The sequence below is a fragment of the Hippocampus guttulatus genome, chromosome 17, assembly GCF_054856545.1.
Source record: "Hippocampus guttulatus isolate MCC_2025c chromosome 17, RoL_Hgut_1.0, whole genome shotgun sequence".
NCBI lineage: Eukaryota > Metazoa > Chordata > Actinopteri > Syngnathiformes > Syngnathidae > Hippocampus > Hippocampus guttulatus.
In genome coordinates this window covers 5164880-5182258 of record NC_141277.1, presented here as the reverse complement: position 1 = coordinate 5182258, position 17379 = coordinate 5164880, and the positions used below count along the sequence as shown (strand labels likewise).

The 17379-nt window shown below is 44.0% G+C and overlaps 3 protein-coding genes across 6 annotated transcripts; all 3 read right to left on the bottom strand.

Annotated features, from left to right (window-relative positions):
- Nucleotides 1–803: 803 nt before the first annotated feature.
- Nucleotides 804–2378, bottom strand: LOC147191680 (histone H4). The gene has a single exon (XM_086135044.1). It carries the CDS (start codon nt 2305–2307, stop codon nt 1996–1998), a length of 312 nt encoding a protein of 103 aa, XP_085991170.1. The 5' UTR covers nt 2308–2378; the 3' UTR covers nt 804–1995.
- A 579-nt stretch (nt 2379–2957) lies between these two features.
- LOC147191679 (histone H2A) lies at nt 2958–3455 on the bottom strand. Its single transcript, XM_086135837.1, has one exon. It carries the CDS (start codon nt 3442–3444, stop codon nt 3064–3066), a length of 381 nt encoding a protein of 126 aa, XP_085991963.1. The 5' UTR covers nt 3445–3455; the 3' UTR covers nt 2958–3063.
- Nucleotides 3456–3977: 522 nt separating this feature from the next.
- Nucleotides 3978–15767, bottom strand: LOC147191678 (ceramide transfer protein-like). Of its 4 annotated transcripts, none has more exons than XM_086135816.1 (17): nt 15326–15767; nt 13345–13479; nt 11065–11181; nt 10616–10681; nt 9108–9215; nt 8841–8976; nt 8236–8322; nt 8003–8160; nt 7541–7633; nt 7369–7452; nt 7123–7215; nt 6944–7039; nt 6697–6829; nt 6550–6620; nt 6294–6422; nt 6078–6207; nt 3978–5790 (listed from the first exon to the last, which is right to left on the bottom strand). In XM_086135816.1, the coding sequence occupies exons 1-17, from the start codon at nt 15434–15436 to the stop codon at nt 5663–5665; spliced, it is 1875 nt and encodes a 624-aa protein (XP_085991942.1). In that variant the 5' UTR covers nt 15437–15767; the 3' UTR covers nt 3978–5662. The 4 variants fall into 4 exon arrangements, with proteins under 4 accessions (XP_085991942.1, XP_085991941.1, XP_085991944.1 ...); XM_086135815.1 differs by having other exon boundaries at nt 8841–8979; nt 15326–15764; XM_086135818.1 differs by lacking the exon at nt 10616–10681 and having other exon boundaries at nt 15326–15763.
- Nucleotides 15768–17379: the final 1612 nt, after the last annotated feature.

Genomic DNA, 17379 nt, shown 5'->3' with positions numbered 1-17379 from the left:
TTTCTTATAGGAAGCTCTTCAGTCATCAACGTTTTAAAATTTTCTTTAGTACGATGACATGTTTAATGTAAAGTGCATTAAAAATTAAATGATCTAGTTCTACCTCATTTCTTTCGTCATATTAGTACCGGTGTGTGCTGTCAGCAAATAGTGGCTCTCAACACTGCAAAAGTTTTTGCCACATAACACGAGTAAAAAAACGCTACATAAATTAAACATTTTGAAATCAAGACTTTATGAATTATTTTAAAAAGCAGTAATGCAAAAATAGGTTCTTAGTTGCGCATAACTTGAACCCCACGTCTACACATTGATTAAAAAAAGAATTTCTTCGTCAAATCATCACCCACTGGAAAATTCCAAGTATCAATCTGTTTTAAAAGAAAACATGGTGACGTAATCCAAGCGCCCAATTACTTTTTATTGAACAATATAGTGATGTGTCGTTCGCGAACGAGCCGGCTCTTTGAAGTGAACGATGGGAGCCGGCCCCTCATTGGGAGCCGGTCCGAATAGGAGCCGACTTTTTTTTTCTCCTGTCCCCCCCCCCCTTCGGTTAAAGCCGCACGTGATTGGTCAAGATCCGTGGTAGAAGAGGAAGGGGAGGGTTTTATACACACACACACACACACGCTGCAGTTTAGAGAAGGGGGAGGGGTTAGAGAAGAGACACGCACACACACACACACAGCAGCACACTGAGCAGCACGCAAACAAGACAAACGAGGAGACGAGAGAGTTAGTTAGCGAAAAAAACAACACGGTGGAAAGCGGAAAGGTGAGAAAATGGATAGGAAACGCAGTGAAATTTGGACTCATTTCAATTTAATTGATAGTTCAAAGGCAGCGTGTAGACTGTGCAAGGTTAAAATATCCCATCGATCAGGCTCCACAAATAACCTGCACAGGCACATCAGAAAAGTCCACCCATCAGTACAATTTGAAGAGAAAAGACAAGCAAGGGAACCAGCTATTAATGAAGGTGTAGTCGCTAGTGTGTCTGCAACTGTTGCTGCTGCTGCAATGTCACAACTGCCTAGATGTACAACCCAGAGCTCTATGAGCCACTTTATGCAAAAAGCTATAAACCAGCAAAACAGAACACAATTGACGAGGAACTGGGTAAAATGATTGCAAGTGATTTTCAGCCATTTTGTGTTGGCTGTGTGTTGTCGCAACATCTGAGAGAATCTTCTCCAAAACAGGGCAAATATTAACAGAGAGGAGAAACAGGATCAACCCCTCAAAGCGGAGGCACTTGGTTTTTCTTCATGCCAATCTTCGCGAAAGACAAGTTAAAACTTTTACCTGGGTGCTGCTTTTTTCTTTTACAAATTTTAACTTATAATTTGTTGTGTGGTATTCAAAGATTACTTATGTTGTTTTACTGTAAATAGTTAAAAGCTTATAAATATACACATTCAGAGATTGGAACTTTTTGTTGACCTTGTTTTGATATGGGTCTTTGTACTTTGTTTTTATTTTTGTAGCACTCCATGTTGTACTCCTGTTGTTGTACCCCACTGTTGTTGAGTATGTTCAGAGGAATATACATAAAGCCATATAAATAATAAATATTTGATATACTGTCTATATTTTTGCATTAGTAATTCATTTTACGCATAATATTACGTTATTTTTGGTAGTAAATTAATTTAAGCAACAAAAAAACTGAGGAGCCATTTGGGAGCCGAGAGAGCCGGCTCTTCTTAGGGGGCAGAGCCAAAAGAGCCGGCTCTAAAAGGAGCCGGAATTCCCATCACTAGAACAATAGTTAAAAGAAATTTCAAACGGATTATATTGCGGCCGTCCTAAGATTGCATTTTTCATATAGCCAAGTCGCAACATGTCATTTCCGGCAAACGTTCACTGCATGTTATGCAGAGGTATACGCACTCCTGTCTGCTAATATGATGAATGAATACTCTGGTTAGAGGTAGTGAGTGGTCCTTAAAAGGACCTTTGATTGTTAGTTGGACTGGTCGAAGGATGAGTCTAGCCGCCGAATCCGTAAAGAGTACGCCCTTGTCTCTTGAGCGCGTACACAACGTCCATAGCGGTGACGGTCTTTCTCTTGGCGTGCTCGGTATAGGTGACAGCGTCACGGATAACGTTTTCCAAGAAGACCTTGAGTACGCCGCGGGTCTCTTCGTAGATGAGACCGGAAATACGCTTGACTCCTCCGCGGCGTGCCAAACGACGAATGGCAGGCTTAGTAATGCCCTGGATGTTATCGCGGAGAACCTTACGGTGACGCTTGGCGCCTCCTTTTCCGAGACCTTTGCCTCCCTTGCCTCTTCCAGACATGTTCTCTGTAAGGGTCGAATACAACGGGTAACGATGTTAAACTGCCGAGGGCGGGTACTCTTATTACAAGACTGCGGACCTGAAAGAGAACAGCTGATGCAATCTTGCGGGGAGGAGCTTCACTCGTCACTTCTAAATCCGTGAAAGAATTTTGTCGCGCTTCACTCGACGCTTTTAACTCACAAGAATTTTGTTTTTCAAATAAAGTTGATTACATAAACATGGAAGTTCATTAAGAAATGAACACGTTTACTACAATTATACTTGCAGGTGATTTGTCTCACTGTGGTGCTATTCAAGTTGTCCGAACACTATACACCAAATGCAGTTAAATAAACGCCATCTGTGCTACATTGACTGAAATGTGTATACAGTACAAAATGTAGGAAATGTCAGACAGCTCTATTTGGTCTTGGCCTTCTGTCTTCTTGGGCAACAACATGATGCTCAATTCAGTTTTCTATGAATATGATTTTTGAGCGTAATCGTTCACATTCAAAGGAGTAGTTAGGTCTGCTCTTGATAGAGGTCGGTAAGAGTATTCTTGGGGTGTAAGCCCTGTACAGCAAGAAAACGAGTAAATGCACTGCCAGTAATGAGTTTTGGAAATCTATCACTATGAGTAGACATATTTTAATCACAAACCACATTCAACGAAGCTCCAGATTTGTGAACTGAGAGATATGGACGCTCTTTGAGTAAATTGTGTGGCTCTGAAAAGAGCCTTTGTGGGGGCGCAGGAAGTGACGAACAGCTCTACTTAGCCTTGGCTTTCTCGGTCTTCTTGGGCAGTAGAACAGCCTGAATGTTAGGCAACACGCCACCCTGGGCAATGGTGACTCCGCCAAGGAGTTTGTTGAGCTCCTCGTCGTTACGGACGGCCAGCTGCAGATGACGGGGAATGATCCTGGTCTTCTTGTTGTCACGGGCTGCGTTGCCGGCCAATTCCAAGATTTCAGCAGTCAAGTATTCGAGCACGGCCGCCAGGTAGACGGGAGCGCCGCCGCCGATCCGTCGGGCATAATTACCTTTCCTGAGAAGTCTGTGGACACGACCCACCGGAAACTGAAGACCGGCACGGGATGAACGACTCTTGGACTTCGCCCTGTTTTTCGCGGATTTACCACGCCCAGACATTGTTTCTTACTGATGGGTTGAAATTTGGATGTAGTTTCAGAAGCGACACGCTTTGTATTTATAAGAAGTCGTGCTGCTCAGCGATTGGCCAGATGATGCGGGAAAACGGTCGTCCAATCAGCAACGAGCTACACACTTCCTGTTTCGACAGTATCTGGTTTCTACTGTACATGTATTTACTGTATGATCAGGGAGGGCTAAACTGTTCCTACCGAACTATTAGGGACAATATTATGAGTCTGATTATGAATCTTTTGAGTTTTCATATTAATCTCCCCACATCGGGAGTTAAAAAATATGAATCACTGTAAATACATGGTTTTCAGTCAGTGAGCAGAAGGGAATAGATTAAGTCATAAAAAAATGTTCTATTATGCGTTCAGAAACTCAGATTGACCCAAAGCCAAATGTGTAATCTACATGGGTGACAGTAATACTGACAAGGTGAGAATTTTCTTTAAAACACATTATTTTGAGTTTAGAAGAAATGTAGTTTTCTTGTATTTTTTAAAACATGAAATAACATTGTCCAGTGTTGGTCAAACATTTTTATTTCTCCACAGGGAAATCTGGTAAGAGTACTTTTAAGTTGTCAAAGCATTAGTATGCATAAACTATATACAGTGCATGTACTGCAAGTACATTTAACCAGCAAACTTCTAGCAAACATTTAGAAATGATGTGCCAGACGATAGGTCATCATTGAGCAACTTATCTCAAAATGTGGATCCAAACCATTCCAACATCTTGCTGTTATGTGGGCCATTCTCCACTTTACACAACTGCTATTTAAGTCTCATGTGAAGCCAATTGAAGAATGTTTTTAAAAAGCAAATGGGTCAATTAGATTGTCTGACAATTTATAACAGGGGTTTTGAAAAAAGTATGGAAAAGTATTTATCGAGGGGAAAAAAGCTCTTTGTAGAAAACAAGTGCATCTATTTTGAGGAAAAAAAGAAAGTCCCTTGATTTTTGCAAGAAAAAAAATCAAGTTTGTATAACCTCTGAGATTTTGGAAAATTATAGCTTTAAAAAAAGATATGTGGGTTATTCTTTTAGAAACAAATGAGAGGAAAAATATTTGAAATAGATCGGTCAATTCAACCATCAACATAACAGCATGGTAAAAACGCACAAACAAATGAATTAGTAAAGGGAAGGGCAAAGTGCTTCATTGGACTCAAGAAGTCATTTGAACATTATAACAATGCAGTTTGTAAAAATGTTTCTCTATACAGGACATGGGCACTTGTCCGTTGACATCACAGGTGTCGAATTCTTGCAACCTCCCCTCGAACTAACCCACGAAGGCATTTTGGGCTCCACTTTGTCAAGACGACAACAAAAAAGCCTATACGACACACTTTAAATTTTAGGTGGCCTGGTCCCGCCTTGTGCGCTGGAAATCAGGCGCATTCATGAGTGGGATTAGCATGTTACGTCATAGGGGTCTTCCGTTCATCACGGCGGTCCCCTCAGTGTTCTTGAAACAAGTAAACAAATCATCTGACCATGTAGCAAAGAAAGCTGCAAGTCTAAAACAGTCTGATAGCAAAGATAAAGTCTCTTAGAGGTTCTTACACTGTACTTAAAGAACATACGTGCACAACAACATTTAATGCACTTTGCATTGAGGTACTGGGCAATTTGAAAAGTTGCTGGAGCGGATTGGCAGCTGGGAAGGAATTCTGCTGAATGACAATAACACCAAGCAGTATTAGGCTCACAGTGAAAAGGAAAAAAAAAAGACTACCACTACAGTAAATGGTAATCTTGAGAGTGAAGTGGTATAGATTCCATTTTTTTTCTATAGAAAAATGGAAGGCTTGTGAAGTTAAGAAAGTTACGGTTGTAAAAATGATAGTTTCATTCCAGAGACAAAATGGGAGGAAAACAGTTATTGTCAAACTGTAATACAAAAAAATTAATTTGGTCTATCAAAAAATATAAACATTTTTCAGGAAAAAATCATTTTAACATGAAAAATGTTCAGAAGAAAAAAAAAGAATGAAAAAACAGAAAACAAATTGGATGTAAAAGGGTTACTTTTCATAAAACAAAAGTAATAATATTACATTTTTTATTTTTTCTGGGTCAGGTTGTGTGTGTGTGTGTGTGAGTGTGTGTGTGTGTGTGTGTGTGTGTTATTTTTTTAATCCTCTCCAGTGTGGCCTGAACATCACTTGGAACAATAACGATGTAACGTTGCAAGAGAAGATCAGAACAAGATTGGCTTGCCGGCGGTCTTCTCTTGTACGTAAGAGGTGAAGCGCTTCAGGAACTTGGGGTACTCTCTCTTGGCCACCGCCCGCAACACTGAGGCTGGCGCCCAGCCTCCGGGATTCACTGCACAAAAGACAAACATTTGCATTTTTCAAATTCACAAAAAAGTTGTACTTAAAAAAACAAAACAAAGTTGTATATTTTTGAGGAAAAAGTTACTTCCCCCACCCAAGTAAAAACAAGAACAAACATTTATTTCTCAGAAAAAATTGATTTAAAAAAAAAATGGCACTTCCCAAGAAATGAGGTGGCATTTGAAGAATTTTACTTTATGAATACTCAATGAAAATAACGGCTAGAAACATCCTAACGTAGTACACAAGGTGGCTGTGGCTGTGTTTGTGACCCACCATTGGCCACATATGTGATTTTACACAGCACGTTGTCTCTGCTGATCTCCTTGTTGCCCTCTGGTGGACTGACCAAGGTCTGGCAGATCATGGCGATGTTGATCTTAGCGCGAACACAGCGGCTGCTCGGCTAAAATAAATAAATAGAGTTTAAAAAAACAAAAAACAAACACAGGGTGGATACGTGCGTGTCCCCCTTGGCGCCTCCCCGCTCACCTGCGCATCGTGGTGGTCCACGGAGAAGTTGCACACCAGCCACGTGTCGGGGTCGCTCTCGTTGCTGGCCACCATCTTGCGCATGGCCGATAGGTACAGAACGTCACGCTGGGAGGCGGGCCACACCCTCTGAAAGCACACATTCGTTACTCAATTTCATTGTAGGCATTGACAATAAACTAATATTTCCATTTTTTTAACCATATTATTACTGGCCCACGGAATTTGTCACAGTAGAATTGAGGCGTGGTCGTACCTTGTGTGTCTGATAGACAATGACAGCATTCTCCGATAGCGTCTCTACGATGTTGAAGTTCTCAATGGTGGCTACGGGGGATGCGGAAAGCGATGTCACAATGAGACGAACGGAAGCATACTGGGACTTCTATGAAAACGGACATACTCTCCCAGTCGTTGCGGTAGGCCGTGTCCCAGAAGTAGTGGCACACCTCGTGCCCCGTCACACCCTTCACCGAGTGCGTGGCCTTCAGAGGGTCCAGTACGATGCCGTTTTCCTCCACTTCCCTCCTGTAAACCTGCATGCATCGAGAAAAAGTGCCATTCGACTTTTTTTGGTGATCGAACAGGTTTTCTACTTTATAATTTATTTCCTGTGGGGAAATCATAATTTGACTGTCACGGCGACGTACCTTCATCTCGCCTTCCTCCACTACCAGCTGCCAGTTAGCGTCACCGCCGACGTCCTGGAGTGAGTAGGTCATGTGACTCTGCACCATCTCCTCCACCTGCAAGTGAGGAAGCGGAAATGATTGACATTTTACAGCGTGGAGATGTGCAGAAGGGACGGAAAGACAGACGGATAGATAACCTGCTCGGATAATCTGTGAGAGCCCGAGCTGGAGAAGAAGTCTGCTGGTGGAAGTGGACTCGATCTCTGGATTCTGGTCTTCTCCGTCTGACACTAGAACACACAAAGGAAAAAACAAACAAAAACACTGTAAGTAAATATGTGCCATTTGCACGAGGAAGCTGATCACTGAGAGGATTACGTTGCCTAGGCTCTCGTCTACAAAAGGGTCAACGTTTTTCCCGCGACAGAACCCAACTGGCGCACCTGTTCAATTTTGTCCTGGCGGTCGAGAGCGGCTTCGACCGCGTCGAAGAACTCCTCCTCGTTGATGAGGCTGTTTGGACCCTCCTGGCGGTGACAGGAAGACGTGTCAACACGTGAGCTCATGACAAAAACAAACTGAAATAAAAATTGACGGCTTCTTCGATGGTCTTGCCTCATAATCTGGACCTCCAAAGTGGGACTTTTTCTTCAGGTCGTTGAGAGCTGATTTGTAGCTTTCCTCGATTCTTCTTCTTTTTTCCATCTCCTGCAGCCACGTTTGCACATTAAAAGAGCACTCCCACACACTTTCAACATCAAAACTTTCATTAAATGATCGCACAGTATTATCCCTTAACATGTTGCCAATTTTAAAAACTGTTTCATAAACATATGCTTCAAAGGCAATTAAACAACATGTCTCAGTCTTGACTTTTGTCAGTGTTGTAAATTGACAAGTGTGGCTTTCAGTGTCCAAATGTCAGTGTGTGTTTTGCCGCAAACAATTTCTATGATGGAGTTCAACGACATCAATTAATCGATTTCGACTCTACTTCCTTGACACTAAGCGCCGACAACTCCCCCCGAGCGCACGCCGTCAGGATAAGTGAGCCTTTAAGAGCAAGTGTTGCTCTACCTTGTCCAGCCTTTTTTGCCAGCTGTCCTCTCGCTTGACCATCAGGTCGATGCAGTGCGACAGAGTGGCGAGGATGCCGGCGGTGGTGGCCTTGAACGTGATGGCCTCGCCTTTGAAGTCGATGCCGTTCACCGCCTTCAGATTGGAGCAGTGGAAAACTGTGCGGCCACCACGAGCCAAACGTCAGCTTCAGCGCGTGGACGGGAGTGAAATGACTTCTTTGCCTGACTTACGTTTGTCTTTGGCGCTGTTGCTGCTGTTGTGAAGAAACTCTCCATCGGTGCGGGTGCTGGGAAAATCGTCCTCATCGTCCTCCACGACTGAAACAAAAACAGGCTGTCATCCCACAAGCACACTGACTGACACACACACACACGCACATAAGGGTCTGAGGCCGTCAGACTGGTGTGACAATGGTGCAGTTTCATCTTGAGGATGGCACGAGGGTGAGGGGGAGCGGGGATGGAAACAAAAGGCGTGACGATCGCAGGCGGCCATGCGAGAATGTTCTCACACACACTCACGGTGGCTCCAATACCACAAAACCTGCACTTACAAGTAAGAACTGTGGATTCCAACAAACACCGTCTCCGATTACAGTAAACCCCAACGCATCGAGACGGCGGTTTGTCACAAGTCGGTCGGCATGGGCAGAGTACCGGTTTAGCGTGTTTTTCCAAAAGTCAAGATTTCACTCATTGCCCCAACTGTCCATCACCGGTAATATCCTCATTTTAATTTAACAAATGTTGTGTGTCACAAACAGGTGAATCGTGACTATTACAGCGTACGGTGTTTGACGGCCTTAGATCGATAACTTTGGACGACGTCGGCTTACTCTTGTCTCTCTGCAGTTCGTCCTTGGACACGCCGTCCGCACAGCCGTCAAAGTATCTCTGCAGCGTGTCCACCTGTCGGCACAAGATGTCTCGGAATGTCTCCATCTCCGCCAGCTTCTCCCTCAGGCTGTGACCCTTCTAGAAACAAGGCAGCCATGTTGGAATGAGCAAATTCAACATAGAACAGGAATATATATCATATTTGACTAATTAAATGTTCAGTTCATTGGGTGACGTGTCCAAGGGAGGACGGGTTATCGTGTCACCTTGAAAGAGGAAGTGGAGGTGGCCGAGTAGCCGCTGGTGGCCGAAGTGAGCGACAGCATGGAGCCGTGTCGCCGAAGGCTGGACTCGGAACCGTAGCCGGGATCGGCCTAGTGAGGAGAAGACATGACCGTCAAATGAAACAATTTCTAATAATATTGTACTTCTATGACCTGGAGAAAAATGGATGCTAGTTTTGAGAGCGTGTTTCCTATGCCTACAGAACAACATAAGCTGCAAAAATATACTGTATTCCACTTGATCGTTGCTGGGATTTTTCGCGTCGAGACAACGAGGCACTCCCAGCAGCCATGCTAGTGCAAAGCCCCTGTCCACACACTGACTATCACGTCAGACTTTTTTTTTTCATGTAAAATATTCGCCTTGGCCCAACAGATGTTGGAAAACTGCTTACATCCAGCGTGACATGTCTTGTAATCATGGAAACAAATGTTTTGCCCCCCCCCTTTTTATAAACACTTCTTTGGTGCGCCACCAGGGAGCAGCACAGACCCAGCTCGACCCCCCCCCCCCCCTCTTCTCCTTTTCCACCACCACACATGGCAAAGGTAACTATAGGTCAATGACCAGGAGTTAACTCTGCTGGTAGATTTCGGTCTCTAGAGCCCAGAGCACGCACGCGCCCATTAATCAGCTCAGATGTGATGAGTGCGCTGCGTGCGCGAGGCTGCTCCATGTGCCACCAAGCTATTTTGTGTGATAAGGAGGACGTAATCAAACGAGGGGAAGCGGCTAGTCCAGCAGAACTGATTGTTGTGCTACTTTCTCTCCTTATAGCTCAGTGGCGCTAATATACTGTATCAGGCGGAATCCCGACAGTTGCATCATGTAACTTGTGTTGTGTTTCCAGGGCGACTCGGCGGTGGTCTGGAGAGTAATTTGGGGGTTCGGAGGGAAGGGAGAGTTTTTTAGCGGTGACTCACTGTGGCTGGAATGACAGCTAAAATGTGTGTGTTGAGTGGATGTGCACGAGGGTGAGTCATGCCCCCGTGACGATTCCTAGGGATGGTCAGGAGAGGGGGGAGGGGACCGTTGAATGGGTGGAGGGGGATTTCCCAAAACTAAGTTCAAGTGAAAACGTGAATGACGTTCTCCTCATCTTATGTACACTTCCTCTTGGGCTTGCAAAATCACTGTTAACAGGCATGCAAGGCGGTATCTGGCGATGTCACTGCAAAAAAAACACTCACCATAAACATACACTGAGCTACTTCGACACCACTTATCCCATAGTTAAGTATTGTTATTCTATTACGCGCTATGATTTTTCCCAATTGTAATGCGTTTCATTCAGAGCTGTTTTGGCATGTACACGGCAAATTCTCAGCACACTTTGGAGAATTGTATGAAAAGTGACACTGTGATGTGACATTCAAAGAGGAAGTCATAGAGACTTCCTCATGGCTCCTTGCCGTCAAACTTTTTCACTCTGCTAAGTGTTAGTGCTATACACACACACACAAACATACACACGGATCCCTAAACGCACCAGTGGTGGAGGGATGAAAATCATAGCCTGGACTCCTCCCTTGTCTCTCGTCCCCTCTCTGACACGCTGATCAAAACACGACGCACGCACGCACGCACACACACACACACACACACGCACACACACACACACACACACACACACACACACACACACACACAAAACAACGATAAGCACACACTCACACACTCCGAAAGATGCTGTAAAGTGAATTCAGAGATTTGTTTTTAATCCTTTTTAGAGTGCGTCGTCATTGGGCATGAGTGTGAGCACGTCAGGGTGAGAAAGGTGGAAGGCTCATTTTATATATCGGGCCAAATTTGCTCAATTTGGCATGGATCCGAACATCACTGTCCTCTATGGTGCGTCAAATTCAAAAGGCATATTTGGTATCACTTTACTGGGACTTTCATGGCGATTGTGCGAAAGGCAAAGCGCTCACGGCTGACCCTGTGCAGCTCGATGGAGTCGATCCAGAGTCGCCTGTGCTCGGGGTCCTGGGCCCTCAGGTACCACACGCTGTCGTTGACGCTGATGTCCAGCCTGCACTCGTCAAACTCGTGGGGCTGCGAAAAGAAAAAGAAAACATTGCTGTGATGTTTGCCTGGCTCGTGATGGCCGTCGGCCGCTAAAGAACGCATGAACAGAAATGAAAGAAAAGCTGAATAAACACGCGTCGGGGAGGGACGTGACGGCCTGCTCGTAGCGTGTTCAAACAGCTGCGTCGACAATGAAAGCAAGTGGCTGCTCTGTGTGTGTGTGTATGTGTGTGTGTGTGCGCGCACACATCACATGTGCTTGTCATGCATAATACAATGTGTGAGGGTTTAATTCAGTGCATGTCTTATTGATCCTTTTAAGTGTGACCGATGGCGTTACGATGACAATTTATTGATTTTTCCACTTCAAAAGCCGTCAAGATTAACACCGGTTAAAAGAGTTTTAATGGGACAAGCACTTCACAACATTTTTCCATTATGGATACAAGATAGTGGCCCAGACAATCACTCCGATCGCTGGCTTGAATCCCTCATGTGAAACCCTAACTCAGAACCATAATTTTCATACCTACGCCATGCTTTAAATCTTAAATTCAGACCATGATACGGACTTGAAACCCAACTTTTGAACCTGGTATAAACAGCCCCAAGAAGAGGAAGCGTGACTCCACTTTTAGCAGGCGTTGACCGTGAAAGCGAGAAGGAAGACGAGATGTAACAACGCAGAGCATGTGATCGTGGATCCTCCTCCATGACAACTGAACTTGTGCAAAAGGAAGTCACGAGTTACATTTCCTCCTTGTAGCAACTCTTCCTTTCACACACTTGATCCAGCCTCCATGCCGACCTCCCTTGACAGGCAACCCCTGACTATCTTTCCCTGGATTAGTCTGTTTACTTGAGAAACACCAGATCATGCAAAGGTCGAAGCGTTGTTCTCCCCGCGTTGGAATGAGAACTGGCAAACGAGCGAGTGCTCGACACGTAGGTGAATATTTACATTGGCCAAGGAGGGTCGAAGCTGTGCAAATACACTTAAAGTCAACAAAGGGTTGTCCAGCACACGGGAACGGTGACTGATTCAACTCCGTATTTGTTTGCTTGTACGAGGGCAATGTCACCAAACGTGGTGAAAAGTCACCGATGAATCTTTGCGATCCAAGTGTGACTGACAGGAGGGGGCGAGTGTGCTGCGCAAGACATTCTCTACTCAGGATGTCTGGTGATAAAGACGGCGTGTTGGCCACGGGCGGACCATGGGACACATATTTGGACCACGTGTACGTGTGGAACAATGGGCTAAAGTTTCTCAGCTGACTTCACCGAGTCGGCGTTGTCCGACGGGGATTCAGGAAATGAGAACCGTTCGGTGAATGCTCGACATTTGATTCACATTTTTTGAACACATGGGGTATCTGTGCTCATAAGAAAGTCACGGAAGACAGTTTAGGAGATGAATAAGAGTGATTTATGACAATCAACATGTTTTCCAAAGAAAATACCCTAACTATGTTTGTGTCTGAGGCCTTTTTAAAGACCTTGCCTTCTGCTAACCTAATTGTTTGAAGTTTAGTGCATGAAGCGGTGCCTCCGTGTGTGAAAATGTTTTTGTTGTTTTGACGGGCATTCACTTTTTGCCCCCGCTCTCGGCCTCTCTTCCACAAGTAGAAGCCGATCGCAAAGTCGCAACACCCTAAAGTATATTGGACGGTCGTTGGTTTACAACAATTTGCCTAATGCACGCGCTGAAATTTGACTAAAGAACATGAGAGACAGAAACAATGTCAACTATTTCACCATGAAGGCCTTTCATTCGGTAAATGAAACTTTTTAAGTAACATGTAGATAAGCTCCTAATCATTACGAGCCCTCTTTGGCATTTTTAAGACCGCTGAAAGACGGATTGAAGGATTAATTGTCCTTAAATCAGATTTTCAAAAATATTTAATAAGAGTTTTGAAGTACAAGCAGGCAAAGTGGCACGGCAAACATATGGGGCAAACTTGTCAACTATGTGAGTGGGAAAAACCCCAACAAATATGTATTTTGAAATTAAGTCTGGGCAAGTCCCTTTGATTTAAGCAAGATTAAATGAGGAATTTTAATCTGTGAAACCCGCTGACAGTGTCTGGACCTGACGCAAAAAGAGGCTCACCAGTCAGCAGCTTGCGCTATGCCTGTGGTAAACACATTGCATGTGGCCGAAGTGTGTGTTGGGGGGGCACTCACCATGACAACGGCCTTGCTGAGGCACAACGAGCCACGGCAACCGTACTCAGTTTCATCCTGCGATTTGTAGTAGCTGAGCGTGTTGTTCTTCAGCACCACCCAGCGGTCCTGCCATCCGTGGATGTAGTTGGTCCACTGCGGGGAGCAAGAGAAGCCCCGTCATGAACCCCACGTGCGTCGACTCGACATTTTCAACCTACAGGTGCCTCGAGACACAAGCGACCCAACTTTCAAGTTTTACAAGATACGAGCCGTTGTTTTGCGCGCACTGTGGCATATTAGGGGCCGACTCTTCGATGCATATTACACGGCTTCGCCACCAAATCATTTTATTTACTGCGTCACTCATGGCTCTGAGAACTTCAACAAAAAAAGTTTGGTAATGTGATGTAACACAGTCATTTGCTTTTGTGAAGTATTAAAGGCTGTTTGAATGATGGCTGGGTTGCCGAGAGCCACGGCGACCAGTGTACCATTTTAATCAATGACAGCGTCAATAAATTTGCTCTAGGGCAGAAAGATATATGTTAGCAACTAAAGAATACCAATTTATGAATATGATGAATAGGTGTTTAGTAATTCAAGAGTTGTTTTTTCTGTCATTTTGGAGCTGAAAGGATTCAACCCAAACATGAGGTTTTAATTTTACCAAGCAAATACTGAAGTAAATACACTTCCGCAGCTTCTTGCAAGACTTCTCATTTTGTATTTTTGTCTTCCACCGTTTGTCCCATTCAATAAATGACTGCAATTGCATCATCAACTGTGGCCCTCCCTGTCCACACACGAGGATGTTACTGTACCTTAAGTGCTTCACATTTTTTTCATCCTAAATGGATGAGTATCCGAAATTTGCTCGTGCCGCAAACTGGACACACACACACAGTGGCACCAATAAAGAAAAAAACCTCTGTAACCACCTCTTTTTTTCTATATTATGTGTCTTCAACAGGGGGATAGTTTTTTTTTTTTTGCATGGAACATGACAAGTTACTCAAAATACTCAGCCTGTGCAGTAAGTAAATAATTTTTATCACCATACTTATTACCAGATGTCAAGCCAACTGGAGCAGGCGTGTGTAACTGTCTGCCAGCTGCAGTCTCATTAATCCCCCCGGCGAGGCCTCAGTGACGTATGGTGGACTTTGCCTGTGCCACCGTGGAGCAGGTGAGCTCCTCCCCATGTGAATGTGCACATAATCTCACAATGTGTATGGCTAGCAGGTCAGCGCACAATCTGTTTCAAGACCGGCGGCGACAACGAATACACATGAGCTCACTAATAAAAGTAATCGTTTCGCCCCAAATGTGTGTACATGTACAACTGCCAATTCAGTAAGTTTCAGGTAGAGGCCCAGGGACAGGGGAGGTGGTGTGTTTATTTACTCCACTGCATGGAGATGATGATTTGAATACCATGAGTGTGTGTGTTTCCGTTACTTAGAAGAATGCATTGAGTGGTCTTCTGAAGTTAGCATTATTTACGTTTGCATTTAGAGTACTGCCATAATACAATGTATCACTGTATTAATTTGAGTTGGCATTGTCATGGGTTAGGCCGTTTAACATGCCCTTGGAGCAGGGATGCATAAAGCTCCTTACCAGCACAAAACACTGATGGTTCAGTCGTAAAATGTCAACAATTTGAGAGGGGAAGAACTGCTACCCAGTTATTTGGGATATTCTCAAACAGAATTGGACTGGAGATGCTTATTCGAAGTAAGGCGTCGAATGGAGCTACAGTAATGTATTTTTAAATCAAGTTCTGTTCTGGTTTGTTGTGGTTGTTGAACTTTACTTTCTACGATATGCTTACTAAAAAAATTTAACTTTCTTGCTGCTTTTGTGCTCTTAAAATAACACAAATAACTAGCTCTTAATTAAACAGCTGTTGCCATTTTAACACGATACACATAAAGCTGCATTGCAACGTTTTAAATCAAACCATGGAGGAAATGACTCCACGACAACTGAGACTTACCTTGCTGAGGACCCCGCTGAACACGCCGACGCCCACCAAGTTCCCGGTCTCCTCTCTGAGCTCCGAATCCTCCTCGGAACCCGACGAGTTCCAGCTCTGGTTGTCTGACATGTCGGCGGTGGTGTTAGCACGCTAGGGTGGGCTACTAACACTAATTCCGGACGTAAAATAGGGGCAACAGCTCACTAAATCATGTCGGTGAAGGAAAAGAACAAAATACCGCCTTTAAAAATAAAATGAAAAAAGAAATAAATGACGGGCTCGGACCTAAATCCTTCCGTGTAGTTCAGAAGATGCAATTTATGCCCGCCTGTCCGCTGTTACGCCATATCTTGACTTGATGTCTCGCCTTTACCGTTTTTCTTCCTCTTCTCTCACCGACGCGTGCTCCAACTCGTGTGTTGCGCGTGCTTGCGTCAGGACGCGCGTGCGTGTGGCTACAGCTCAGTGGGGCGCTGGCTGCCGTGACGTCATCGAAGCTCTTCCTGAAATTGAGAGGTAGGCCCCGCCCCCTTGTGTTGATGCCACTGGAAATAGAAAAGGGAGACCGATTTAGAAGCCAAACACGCGGCATGGAAATCCCCAAACTCAAATCAGCCAGTGTCACAGCGATATAAATATTAATAAACAAATGAAAATGAATACAGTAAACCTTGTTTTATATTTGACTGTACCTGTATTATGAACGCACAGGCCATAACTGTCGGCACACCTGCAGGATCTAATGCTACTGTAGCAATGGCTATGGAGGATGCTAATAAAATCATAAGATCCTTATTCAAAATAGTTGCTTAATTTGTCCAGTATGTGAATTCTGAATCGTCCAAATGATTGTAAAGTATATTTTATAATGCTTTATTTTGTGTTTTCGGTTTTTGTTGTTGTTATGTGTGTGTGTGTGTGTGTGTGTTTTTTTTTAATAGCAGTGATATCAAAAGTGAGACGACAGCTTGCAGTTCCCGCAACCAGACTTTCATCTGAGGGATATTTGAAACTTTGACCTACAGGGTTTAGTCAAAGTTTATTCCATTTTCATGAGACATAACTCAACAGTTTAATGTGGAAAAAAAACTAATAGCAAATTGTATTCTTCATATGGCACTGTGCAAAAATCTTGGACCTCTATTGACTAATGGCCAGGCCTTCTTCTAAAGGACATAGCAATGTGTATACATTTCCTGGAATAAAAAGTAATCCAGTAAAGTGGTCATGCGCATTCATTCCTCCCCCGTGCTTGAAATAAACCTTTGCCTAATGAGTCACACTGTAATCCCTGGGCCTTCTTCTGCAAATGTGAACACCAATGTTACGTGAGGGGAGATGATATATGTGTACAAGAGGGAAGAGGGGAGTGTTTAGCCTCCTCACGAGTTCTGCGGTCATCCGTGTAGTCACCAGACCTCCGAAACCGCAAGGCTTCCATTAGCTGCACAATGTAACGCTTCTCTATTGCCGAGAAGGGATGTCACAGTGTCCGGAAGTTGATGTTATTCAACTGTAGCACGAATAAGGCGCACATTTGAGGAGGCCTTTACTTACAGTATGTGCAATGGCTCTCGCAAATACTGTAGATACTGTATTTCCTGCCAAATGGGCCATGCATAGGCTATTTGAAAAAAGAAAATAGTTGCAAATGTAGCCATTTTTCACACGCTTCTCAGTAAATTAGAGCACCAAAGGCACCACAGAAGAACCAGGATCTATTCACCTGGCCTTTTCAAACACCTTATTAAATAGCTTCACACATTCAGATAATTAAATGTGTGGTCACAACAGAATCCGACTTTCGATGGCACAGTCTTAATGTCTTCTCACCTTTACCCTACATCTGTGATTCACTCTGAGGCCCCAAGATTGAGTGAATGCAGAATGAGTCATATCGGCTGATCAGATGAGATTAAATCATATCCTCGTTCCAACTGCATGTTGCTCAATGGTCAGTCATCGAGGCACACGTGAGACAAAATGTGAATTATCTGATCACATAGGATGGTGTCACACTCTCTCTTATGAAAAGTGCACTCGTTTTTTTTAAACTGCAGTTATTTTCTATC

What these genes read in the sequence shown, in the direction of transcription:
- LOC147191678 (XM_086135815.1), bottom strand. Translation starts at nt 15,436, where the DNA reads ATGTCAGACAACCAGAGCTGGAACTCGTCGGGTTCCGAGGAGGATTCG. An exon ending in TCAGCGGGGTCCTCAGCAAG is followed by an intron (nt 13,480 to 15,325) that starts GTAAGTCTCAGT and finishes TGCTCCCCGCAG; the next exon opens with TGGACCAACTACATCCACGG. An exon ending in ACTCCATCGAGCTGCACAGG is followed by an intron (nt 10,682 to 11,064) that starts GTCAGCCGTGAG and finishes TGTTTTGATCAG; the next exon opens with CGTGTCAGAGAGGGGACGAG.
- LOC147191680 (XM_086135044.1), bottom strand. Translation starts at nt 2,307, where the DNA reads ATGTCTGGAAGAGGCAAGGGAGGCAAAGGTCTCGGAAAAGGAGGCGCC.
- LOC147191679 (XM_086135837.1), bottom strand. Translation starts at nt 3,444, where the DNA reads ATGTCTGGGCGTGGTAAATCCGCGAAAAACAGGGCGAAGTCCAAGAGT.